This window comes from Balaenoptera ricei, chromosome 15 (genome assembly GCF_028023285.1).
Source record: "Balaenoptera ricei isolate mBalRic1 chromosome 15, mBalRic1.hap2, whole genome shotgun sequence".
NCBI lineage: Eukaryota > Metazoa > Chordata > Mammalia > Artiodactyla > Balaenopteridae > Balaenoptera > Balaenoptera ricei.
The window spans coordinates 53,835,399-53,848,017 of record NC_082653.1 but is presented as its reverse complement, the minus strand read 5'-3'; the positions used below and the strand labels follow the sequence as shown (position 1 = coordinate 53,848,017).

At 45.5% G+C, this 12,619-nt stretch overlaps 1 protein-coding gene across 3 annotated transcripts in view; it reads left to right on the top strand.

Annotated features, from left to right (window-relative positions):
- ADCY9 (adenylate cyclase 9) overlaps positions 1-10,723 on the top strand; it is a 173,986-nt gene extending 163,263 nt beyond the window's left edge. For all 3 annotated transcript variants that reach the window (XM_059899021.1, XM_059899022.1, XM_059899020.1), the window contains 2 exons: positions 460-501; positions 6,474-10,723. In XM_059899021.1, the coding sequence (XP_059755004.1) occupies positions 460-501; positions 6,474-7,665 (1,234 nt within the window). In that variant the 3' untranslated portion in view covers positions 7,666-10,723. The remainder of the gene's footprint in view (positions 1-459; positions 502-6,473) is intronic.
- The last annotated feature ends 1,896 nt before the right edge of the window (positions 10,724-12,619 follow it).

Genomic DNA, 12,619 nt, shown 5'->3' with positions numbered 1-12,619 from the left:
GGGTTTGATTGCTTTGGGCATCACCAATAGCAAAGTCCGGCTTCTCCAGTAAGTAATCTGCCAACACCTCCAGCGGGGCCTTTTGAAATTGATCCTTTGTCAGTAGACTTCACTGTTTGAACATGACTGAAGTTTCTAGCCTGTAGGACACGACACCATAGATAAGTCCTTAACAGCAAAATGAAGGCCTTAGAGACTCTTCCTTGATTTCACTTTTGAGTGATTGTGCCTACTTTCCACAGCTGATATAAAGGCTTTTACATCGTTGTCTTTACCATTTTGTTATTCTTCATTAACACACAGCATAAAATTATAATTGAAATTTACTATCCTTAACTTTCTACCTTGATCTCCACCTTAAAAATAGGAAAGTTGTTTTTATTTAAACTCTTCTCGGATTGCTTTGTATAATGCCCTCTTTGCTTTTTATAATAATAGTTTTCTGCATTTTAATTTCAGTTCCATAGTAATTTCACACCTGGATGCAGTACAGAATTTCAGGTAAGCTTTTAACATTGTGCCTATATCTGAATAAATGAGTGTAACTGTATTACTGCTGGTTATTTCTAAGTTTCCTGAAAAACAGTTGTATCTTGAATTAAAAAGAACAACATATGCATTCTTAAAAGAGTAAGTGGAAGATATCTATTTGTTAAAATATCAGTTCATACTTATAATATCTTTGGGAAAATGAATAATTGTTAAGACATAGACAGGGGACTTCCCTGGTGGTCCAGCGGTTAAGACTCCATGCTTCCAATGCAGGGGGCCCAGGTTCAATCCCTGGTCAGATCCCGCAACTGAAGATCCTGTACGTGGCAACGAAGATCCCGAGTACTGTAATTAAGACCCGGCGCAGCCTAATTAATTAATTAATTTAAAAAAAAAAAAAAAGACGTAGGCAGGTTTCTTCCGCTCTCTGAAGGTAGCGCGTTCCTGTGAAAACTTCCGTAAGCCAAAAAGCGAAGAAGCAGTTCCGTTAGGACACAGCTCACTAACGGAGGCACAGAGTAAGTTGAGGTAAAGCACAGATGCTCACAGACACAGTTCAGAGCTGTGGCGGCTGATGCTGCGATGCGCAGTGTGGTTCCTGGGAAGGAGCTTGGCGGGGCCGCTCCTGCTGCTCAGGATGGTGCTGCCTCTGTAACACTCGCTGCAAAACAAATGCTGAACATTAGTTTTGCTTTTTGCCTTTTTTTCTTTCTTTTTTTTTTTAATTTTTTAAAATTTATTATTTATTTATAAATTTATTTTATTTATTTATTTTTGGCTGTGTTGGGTCTTCGTTGCTGCACGCGGGCTTTCTCTAGTTGCGGCGAGCAGGGGCTACTCTTTGTTGCGGTGCATGGGCTTCTCATTGCGGTGGCTTCTCTTGTTGCGGAGCACGGGCTCTAGGCACGTGGGCTTCAGTAGTTGTGGCGCATGGGCTCAGTAGTTGTGGCTCATGGGCTCTAGAGCGCAGGCTCAGTAGTTGTGGCGCATGGGCTTAGTTGCTCTGCGGCATGTGGGATCTTCCCGACCCAGGGCTCCAACCCGTGTCCCCTGCATTGGCAGGTGGATTCTTAACCACTGCGCCACCAGGGAAGCCCTTTGCCTTTTTTTCTAAAGGCAAAAATCCCCTTCAGATTTCTTTCATTAGCAAAAACAGGTACTAATGTAGGTCTTTCATCAAAGCAAAGTGGTAAAAAGCGAACTTTCAAAAAGCGAGGGTTTCCTGTGTTAGATTTGGTTTAATTTTATATAAGACATTAGAATGTTACAAAGGAGATCTCACAAATCAAAGAAAATTTATTCCCTAAAATATTTTGAAATAACCGACTAGAAATTTGAAACAAATAAATGTTGGACCCTTGCTTTACTATAAACATCAAAATTAGTTCTAAATAAATTGAAGTCAAAAAATTTTAAATTATATAAAACTATATAAACATCTAGAAAAAATAAAATTAAGCAGTTCTCAAGCCTCTAAGACAGAGATAACTTTCCAATCTTACAAATAATAAATAGAACCACACGCACAAAAAAATAAGACTGACTGAGGGGATGATAAAAGCAGACTGAGAAAAATATTTGTGAGACTGTTATGTAAAGAGCTAATTAAGACCTGTTTAGATAAAAGACAAAAAAAATCACAAAAGAGGAAATGTAGTAGAAAATAAATAGGCTACTACCCAAGTCATTGCACTATTAAATAACTACAGAATTCCCTCTGATCTTCAAATCGTACCTTCAAAATGTTACCATGTGAATACCCAGTGTAGGCCGGGGTGTGGCACATATATGAATTGATGGTGTTTAATATAAGTTTGTTTAATCTACACAATAACCTGATATATTAGGTAACTTTGTCCCCATTTTCCAGATAAGAAAGCTGAAGCTCAGCGAAGGAACCTGCCTATGGATACTGGCAGTGTTCAAACCCTGGCCTCCCTCACTACCAGGCCATGCTTTTTCTGCCATGCCTCATTACTTTTCAGAATGGTACAATAGTTTTGGAAAGTAACTTGGCAATCTATAAAAAATAGTCATAAAAATGTCCATCACCTTTAAACTAATAATTCTGTTTTTGCTTATCTGCTGAGGAAATAATTCAGCATTTGGTAAAGGCTGCATGCCCCAAAATATTGATCATTGTGATTGATAATATTGAAAGTTCATCAGCAACTTCAGTTGTCAGTAAAAAAGAAATTAATTAAATTATGATACATATACCCAAATATTACAACTGTTAAAATGCAGCAATGTGGAAAGAAAGCATTTATGGTTTTCATTTTTCATTTATTATGTGAAATTACCTAGGTCTTATAGCTACAGCTAGTTATTTCATTGTATATGAAAAAAGTAAGACATGTAATACTTACGATCTAATGATGAGTGATGATTTTTTTCTCTGTTTCTACAATTAAAACATTAAATATCTGTGGACATTTAGATGTTGGGAAGGAGAATTAAAGTGACAGTGGAACGAAAACAGAATACAGATGTTTCTGTGTATGACTGACAATTATAAGATTTAGTAGCAAAGCACCTAACATCTTTTTTTCAGTTAACTTTCTATTGACGTATAACACATACACAGAAAAGCCTCCAGATCATGAGGACAGTTCAGTGAATTTTCACAAGTGAACACACCCATTTAACTGTCACCCAGATCAAGAAATAGAACACTACCCAGAAGCCCCCCTTATGCCTTCTCCTGGTGCATCCCGCCCCCATCCTAGGCATAGATTTTAAATGGCATGGAAATATACCAGAATTTTAATGCATCCCATGTTGAGCTGGCTAGGACAACGAGTGGTCTTTGTTTTCCATTTTTCTCTATTTTGTAATCCCTCTTTTCCGTGATAATGAACTGTACTGTATTTTACTCTGACTTCCATTTGTCCATCTATTAAGTTATCTCTTGCATTTAGTCACAAAATTCCTCCTTTTGGGACTGACCTTTACTATTTGAATTCAGGAGTAGAACCATCGCCTTCCTTGTCCCTTCTGCAGTAGAATAAGAAGTACAGGTTGTAGAGTGGAAATAATTCTCTCATCCGCTGGTTACAGATCTTCTGTTGCAAGGCAGCCCCTTGGGCACAACATGTCAGCCTGTGCATTAGGACCCTTCCTTTTAAGCAAAGGTAAAAGCAAGCAGTGCAGTTGTTTCCCTTTCCCTGTCACACCTGCCCACGTTTCGTATTCCCCTGCTCCATCCAGAGGGCACTGGCCTGTGCCCATCCCAGACTGAGGCCACGCTGCCAGCTTTAGCTACAGCACAATTGAGGAAACTGAGACATGCCACCCAGTTCTACCACTGGGTTCTACAATGCCTGGTTCTAGGATGACCTTAAGCCTTGGTGACGTCTCCTAATAAAGAGGCTGTTCCTCAGTGTTACCACTTTGGAGAAACTGGAGGAAAGGTCAACTCCTAAGCCAAGGAGATGCGCTTATGTAGAGAAGACTCACTCCCTCCAGATTCTCTCCCTACTCTGAGCCAACCAGAGGACTTGAGGGGCTGGACATAGATCTGTTTTAGTATCTAAAATAGTTATTTTGTTTAGTACTTTAGATTCATAGTAAGTACTGCCATTTGTTTAAATGACAGTTGGCAAAATAAATGAGTGAAGTGTGGTGCATCTTGCCATAGAGGCCATTTTTGGTTCCTGGTTCTTAGGCATTAAGCCATAGAACCTCTGTCAGGGTCCCCAAGTCCACCCTCAGGTTTGATCATTCACTTGGAGGACGCAGGACTCAGCACATGTTTGTACCCGTGGCTGTAGTTTATTACAGCAAAAGGACACAGAGCAAAATCAGCAGAGAACAAAAGTGCATGAGACGGAGTCCAGAGGAAACCAGGCGACAGCGTTCAAGAGTCCTCTCCCAGTGGAGTCGTATGAGATGCACTTAATTCTTGCAGCAATGAGCTGTGACAGCGCGTGTGAAACACCCTCCCAGGAAGCCCATCAGAGACTCCAGGGTTTTTCTTGGTGGCTGGTCACATAGGCACCCTCTGCCTGGCATGTACCAAAATTTCAGATTTTCGGAAGGAGGGCAGGTGCATAAACCGCGTTGTTTGTACAAACAGTCCAGGCACAGTGAGCCCCTCTCATCAAGGACTGGTGGGAACCCTCCCCAAATCCAGGCTCCCTGATGCCAGCCTAGGGCACCCTGCTGGTTCTACAGACATAGCCTCAGGCCCTTTCTGCACAGACCCTTAGGCTGGTAGAGACTTAGCGATACTCCAGCCCATCTTCAATTTACTCGTGAGGAAACTGAGACCTGAAAGATGGTGTGACCTGCCCAAGGGTCTCAGAGCTCTGTGGGGGGCCAGCCCGGCGTCGTTACTCCAAAGCCAGGCTTTTGTGACTGTGTTTCATGGAAGGCGTTATGACCAGATTGGTCAGTTTCATTATTTTTAATATGCCTAAGTACAGGTAACAGTAAAATTCATTAAAAAACACTCTGATGGTAGAATTGAGCTTTCTGTGCCATGGTACTCTCTAAACTCAGGGTCCATCTGTTCCATATATAATTATATTCATATAAGTGACCCAGACCATTGTTATGTAAAATCTAGCGGCCTGCTCTGTGCATTTTAGCGTACATCAGGGTACAGTTTACATGAGCAGAGCAATCACAGCATTGTAAACAGATAAAAGAGAGACGAGAAGGAAATTCAGCAAACATTAACAGTGATCGCCTCTGGATGGTGTGATGATGGGTGAATCTTTTTTTCTTTCTACTTTCACCCTAAATTTTATATGATGAGTATGTAGTATTTTTTTTTTGTAGTATTTTTAAGTGGAAAAAATTATATTTGAAGAATAAACTTTAGAAGAGACTGCTACCCACGCTAATCTTCAGTCCTGGGGTCCCAGCTGTGCCCCTTCGGTGCCGTGGAACTGCAGAACAGACCAAGCAGACTTGGTCATCAGAGGGAATAGAAATGGGCTCAGCCCTTAGAAGGGCAGTTTGGAAATTTCTAATGGAATTCTAAGTGTATTTTAAATGACTCAGCAGTTCCACTTCCAGGAGTTTATCCCACAGACAGGCTCATTCATATGCACAAAGACACTCGGGAATATCCACTGTAACCTCGTTCCTAGTAGTCAAAGATGGACACAGCCGATCGCCCTCTGCAGGGGACTGGTTGTTACAGCACAGCCGTGTGTTAGAATAGTGCGCAACAGAAAGGTTACCTCACCGGAAAGACAGTTATTTTCCATTGTTTATACTGTTTGAGTTTCTTACAGTGTGTTACTCTTAAAAGTATACATTTTATATTATTTTTAAAAATGTTAAAGTTATCTTAAATGACTTTGGCAAAACAGAACTAACCCCAGGGCGGGTGGGAGGGAGGGGGCAGGGGAATTATATCAGAGTGTATCAGAGGACGTGAAATTTCTTGGGTGTGACAGTGGTGGTGTGATTCCATGGGGAGACGTCCTTTTTCTTAGGAGATTCGTACTGAACTCTTCAGAATTGAAGTGGCCTGATGTCTGCAGCTTGCTTTCAGACTGTTCAGCAAAGTATGCCTGTGTGAGTGTGTGTGCGTGTGTGCAGTTTGTGTTGACAGAGGGAAACAGCAGAGTAGCACAATGTTGGCAATTGTTGCATCCAGGAGAAGGGTATACAAATGTTTGTTTTGCTAGTCTCTTATCCTTTTTGTAAGGTTGAGATTTTTCAAAATAAAAAGTTGGGAAAAAATATTTTAAAAATCAAGGAGCTAAAGACTTCTGAAAAACAAAGCAAGTACAAAGCACTCATTGCAGGAATCTTACAAGAGTGACTCTTTATCTCGCCACATCTTTCTAAACAGAAACAGGTCACTCTGCAGCTGCAGGTGGTTGAAGGTTTGAGCTACACAAAACTCTGTGCAGGATGCTGGTTAGCTGGGCTGGTTCAGAACCTGGAAGCACTGGGCAGTAACCTTTCCCTTAAAGATGCATTTCAGAAGGCACGTCCTTTGTCCTCTCTTTCCTCTCCAGCTCCGAGAGGAATCCATGCAATGCCTCGCTGCCGCACGACAGCAGGAGCCCAGCCAGCCTGATCGGCCAGGAGGTGATTCTTGTCTTCTTCCTCCTGCTCTTGTTGGTCTGGTTCCTGAATCGAGAATTCGAAGTCAGCTACCGCCTACACTACCACGGGGACGTGGAGGCGGACCTGCACCGCACTAAGATCCAGAGCATGAGGGACCAGGCCGACTGGCTGCTGAGAAACATCATCCCCTACCACGTGGCCGAGCAGCTGAAGGTCTCCCAGACCTATTCCAAGAACCACGACAACGGAGGAGTCATCTTCGCCAGCATCGTCAACTTCAGCGAGTTCTACGAGGAGAACTACGAGGGCGGCAAGGAGTGCTACCGGGTCCTCAACGAGCTGATCGGGGACTTCGACGAGCTCCTGAGCAAGCCGGACTACAGCAGCATTGAGAAGATCAAGACCATCGGGGCCACATACATGGCCGCATCGGGGCTGAACGCCACGCAGTGCCGTGACGGCAGCCACCCGCAGGAGCACCTGCAGATCCTGTTCGAGTTCGCCAAGGAGATGATGCGCGTGGTGGACGACTTCAACAATAACATGCTCTGGTTCAACTTCAAGCTCAGGGTGGGCTTCAACCATGGGCCCCTGACGGCGGGCGTCATTGGCACCACCAAGCTGCTGTACGACATCTGGGGAGACACGGTCAACATCGCCAGCAGGATGGACACCACGGGGGTGGAGTGCCGCATCCAGGTCAGTGAGGAAAGCTACCGCGTCCTGAGCAAGATGGGCTACGACTTCGACTACAGAGGGACGGTGAACGTCAAGGGCAAAGGCCAGATGAAGACCTACCTGTACCCCAAGTGCACAGACAATGGGATGGTGCCGCAGCACCAGCTCTCTATCTCCCCCGACATCCGAGTCCAGGTGGACGGCAGCATCGGACGCTCCCCCACGGACGAGATCACCAACCTGGTGCCTTCCGTACAGAACCCGGACCAGGTGTCCCTGGGCTCCGAGAACAACACACAGGCCAGGGACACTCACCCGTCTTCTAAGAGGCCCTGGAAGGAGCCCATCAAAGCCGAAGAAAGGTGTAGGTTCAGCAAAGCCATAGAGAAAAGCGACTGTGAAGAAGCGGGGGTGGAGGAAGCCAATGAACTCACCAAGCTCAACGTCTCAAAGAGGGCGTGATGCGGCCCAGCGCCGCCCGCGGTGCTCTGTCCGTCCAGGTTCCACAGTTCCTGTCCCCAGACATGGTGTCCTGTGGTCATTGCAGCCCTAACTTCTGTGTGGATCACAGTTATTCAGGGTTCATTTTCATCCATTTTTTTCCTCTTCCCCCTTGGTGTGACCGTTCAGCAGTGTGGAGAACAAGTGCCTTCAGGGGCTGGCGCGGCCTGGAGTCCAGAGAAGGTGTGGCCAGGGTGTGGCGCTGGGTGGTGGTGGACGTTAAAACAGAAGCTGTGGTTAAAATATTATTTTTATTGCTTTTTCTCACAAGACACTTTTTTTTTTTTTTTGCTAATACAATGTTTTTGAGGTTTTTTTCTGTATACGTACTAGTGTTTTTCCAGTGACCTGACCTTTCTATGTAAACACATAGACGCACACACACTTGCATTCATGACTCTGAGATCAAGTGCCAGTAACTCACTGGGCGGGGATGCTGGGGGGGCGCAGGCTGAGGACCACAGCGGGCCATCAGCCAGGACACCGGTGTCCCCTGACCTGTGCCTTCTAGGCCCTCAGGGGCTGTGGCTGCACCCACCGGCCCCCACACCCAGCAGCTTTAGGGCTTCCTCCTCGTGCAGGCCGAGATTCCAAATGCTTACCGGCCTCACAGCTCATGAACCCAGGCCTCAGGTATCTAAAAGCCCTTTTTCATTCTGCCCCCGCCCCAAGGGGTCTTCCAGCTGGAGCGGAGGGGCTTGTCTTGGAAGCTGACTCAACTGAGAGGAAACGCAAAATAAACATCCAAGGGTTGCATTTATTTATTTATTTATTTATCAGGAAACGTGTGTGTCTTGGGGAGGGTTGCCAGGTCATTCTGTCTGGGGAAGGGAACTAGGCTGGGGGGGTGGAGTGTGGTCACAGAGGGCACAGCAGAAGGATGAGAAGGTGGCCGTTAGTGCTTCAGCTACTCTGGGCCGCCTCCCCTGCCAGGGGCTGAGCAGGACCCCGGTGGGCACGGCCTGCACACTCTGGGTCGGGGAAGCCCTCGGCCACCACTTTTAAAGCAAAAGCCCTGCTTCTGCCCCCCACCCAGGGGGTCTGCTCACGGAAGGGGTGGGATCAGAACCGGCTCGCTGTGAAGCAGGTCTGGGCAGAGCACCAGGGCCGCGGGCAGCGCTTGGCTTCCACATTCAGGAAGCTTCTCCATCCTTTCCTCTTCTTAGCCTGTGCAGGGCCCATTTGTGGTGGGGTTGAGCCTGGTGAGTGGATCCCAGCCCTCTTTAGATGGAGCTCTTACCCTGTAAGTAGGGACAGAATCATCTGGATGCAAATGAGGTGTGGAACCGGGGAAGTACAGAAAACCCAAGGAAATTGCTTCTGTGCCCTTTGTTGCTAATCCTGCTTGTAATTACGTTTTGCCACGTTGAGTCTGAAGTTTATGTAGAATTGAACTCAGGCCAGAGTTGCCCTGTCATAGTCATATGACACCTCATTCTTCAGGTGGCTGCAGCTCATGGGATATTTGAGGACTGGCTCCTTCTCTGTGTAAGGTCTTCACCGATGTGCCCTGTGTATTTTCTTTTCACTGGTAAATCTCTGTGTAGCTTTCACATCTGCATTAAGTCCTGTTATCACTCCTCGCCAAATACGTACAGAATCTGCCCTTTCCGGCGTCATGAAGTATTGATTCTGATCAGCCAGCTCCCCAGGGACATGCATGGCCCGGACCACGGCAGTGCAGTTGTAGCCAGGATCTCCACGTCCAGGGAGATTTGCCTTCAGGTTTTACTGTCCGATTGTTGGTCTTCCAATGCTAGAGAAATAGAGAAAGGATGACTGTGACATTACCTCTTCTAAAGAATGTATTCTTATAAAATCCTGCAGAGATTTTATTTTTATTTTTTCTGAAAAACACTACCTGGTGCTCTGCTTGTCTGTCAGGCTTGTGGGCACGTCAGGGGTTCCTTCCATCAGTATTAAGACGTTGGGCCTCGCCCTCTGCCATCTGGCTCCAGGCTCTGCAGCTTTGGCGGCGGCTAGGGGCCTGGGCGCTTCCTGCTGTTCCCCGTGTCTCTGCTGTTCACTCACAACGTGCTCCATAGAGTTCATCTCTGCACACGCTTCCTCCCTATCAAACTCGTTTTTTCTTCCCCTTCCCCTCCTGCGATTCCTGGGAAGCCAAGAGGCTGCGGACGCAGGGAGAGAGTGGTGACGTCCACCTGTCCAATTCAGCATTGTGCAAATGGGAGCCTTTGTGGACGGTTTAAATTGTCTTTAAAAAAACACCCCGAGCGAGCTTTCCTAAGCAACCAGTACAGATGTTCTCTTTGGGCCACCAGTGACTGGGTCCTTCCCAGCCCCTGCTTGGAAGCATACCTCAGCACAGAACCACGGAGTGCCTGCAGCCGCAGCGCCAGGCCTCTGTCTCCGTGGGCATTGAGCAGACGGTGGCTGAAGACAGACGGGCTTCTGAGCAGCGGGTTCAGGCGCTTCCAATTAGGTGGAGGCGTTCTTCAGAGCAGCAATACCTCCTGTGAACTTAGGGCAGGAAGCAATACTTCAGAATTGAATGTGTGTAAATAGTTGCTTTGAGTTGCAATTGCTAGTTTCTTCTTGGCCTCAGGTCAGATCAAATTATATATGTATAAATACATATAAACAAGCACACATAATTGCATTCAATGCAAACGAATGCAGAGCATCAGTTATGAAACCCTCATGGAGCTTGGAGGCTGCTCACGGCTCCGTTACCCTGACTGCGCTGTGGAGACACCTGCACATTTGCACTTGACATTGAGAGCCAAAGGGCCGCGTGCTTCCCCATTATGTGGGCTGTAGTGATTTGTAGTTTCCAAAGATCTGTCCGCGTTTGCACTTCTAGACTTTCGAAGTAAGCGCTTTTTGGTGGTGGTTTCGAAAAATCATGTCATGCCTAGAATCTGAAATTAAATCCACGAGAACCAATTGTTTGCGTTCTCCATCTTTCCTTTGCTCTACCCTTTTTAAGTTGTTAATCCTAATAATTTCATAATGCACCCACTGAAGAAATGGACATTAAAATACTCTAAAATCTCAATATTTGATGTCTGGTATTTCCTCATCGACAAGATCGTTACCACTTCCGAGACTAGGACGCTCCTTGTTCCCTGCCATTTGTGGCTGAAATAGGAAGCTTTGCAGGTCTTTTACATTGTGACTTTGAAAACAAGGCAACTAAAAACTCTTATTGTGTGTGTATGTGTGTGTGTGTGTGTTTTAAATGGACATATCTGCTACAGTGAACTTTGGCTGAGAATTATTTATTTTTACATGGAACAGAAGCAGGTTGCAGGACAAATTTTGCTTGCGACCACATCCTGATTTTTTTAGACCTTCTAAATAGTTTTTCCCGCAATATCTTCAGCAACTGACTGAGAAAATGAAGTAAGTTTTCTGAAAAGATGTGCCTGCATAGCCTCTTCCTTACAGAGTCCTGGGGTGCCCATATCATGGGGAAGTCACAAATCCATTTCGGAATCTGTTTAAAGTCACAGAGCATCTTTGCCGAAAAACACACATGCCATTTTACATGTCATAGGGGCTCACAGCACCTCCAAATCTGGAGCCAAACGCTGGCTCTGCTAGGGGTTAGAGCCTCTTCCCCCAGGGTTTTTCCTGGAGAGTTCAGTATTTATGTGCAATTTCAAAGCACAGGACCCTCTTGTCGACTCAGCAAAAGGGATGCAGATGTGGCCCCAGGCCTTGCTCATCAGCGCTGAGGGATCCAGCTTCTAGGTGATCCTCCACTGGAGCCTGGTACCCGTGAGGACACTGCTTGTTGACGAGGGCGCTCTTTCCTCTGAGTCTGCGCTGCAGGCATCCCTAGGAACCTTCCAGAGGTAAGGGAATAGCTGTCTTTGTTGCGTTTCTCTACTAGAAAGGACACCCCAGGGACTTTCGGGGGCTTCTCAAACAGTCTAAAAAGACAGCCTCTAATTTTTGCAGTAAACCTCAGGACTTATCACTTACGGTTTCTCTTTCATCTATTCTTTTTTAATCTTTTCACTCTCATTTTAGGGAGAGTTTTAAAATAAGTGTAATGAAGAATTGACCTTACCCAAATTGAGGGCTGGCCTTTTCTCTGGTTTCTTGGGAAGTGATCTCTGAGCCCTTGGAATATCATGCCTGATAAGTGTCTCTGTTTAACTGGGGGCTTTGGGCCCCACCAGGTAGTCCAACGGTGTCGTTTAGTGTGGTGATCACATGGTATTCACTTGACCTCTGCAGGGGCTGGAGACGAGTTATCTACTTTTATCCAAAATCTCTTTCACACGTGGTTGCTTTTCTCTGCTGTGGGAATCTGTCGTTGTGGCCGCCTGGGATGGATCCCAAGTACCAGGGAGAGGAAGCTAAGGGGCAGGAGATAAGTGAGAGGAAGTGATTAAGAAAAAATACAGAGTTGCACACCATGTAGGCGTAAACTCAAAATCTTCCCAAGTGTCTATTTTTATACTGTTCCTTTGTAAAAATTCGTTTTTAAATAACACGACTCCAAAGAGTTGTTACTGTATGTCAGAATAACTTAAGCGTGGGGAATTCTCACATCCCTTCTGGGCCTGAAAGTCGGAAAGAGAAAGAAATTACGCAATCAGGTATTGAGCCATCTGAGTGCCTCCTGAAACCTCAGTCATCAGCAGCAGTGATTCCTAACCTTTTTTTGGGCTCACAAAGCCTTTGATAATTTGATGAAAGTTGTGGCTCCTTTCTCCAGAAAAAAAAATGCACATCAAAATAAACCCACTTCGTGTTCCTAGATCCAAATCCAATACCCATGATCTACAATAACAGGAGGAATGGTGATTTTTAATTATAAGTATCTGCAGGTGAGGTTTCCAAGCACTTCTGGACTCTCCATTGGAAACGTGATTAAACAGGTTAATGCTGCTTGTTTATATATGCATTTCCAATCCAATTATATTTTAGACTTTAATGT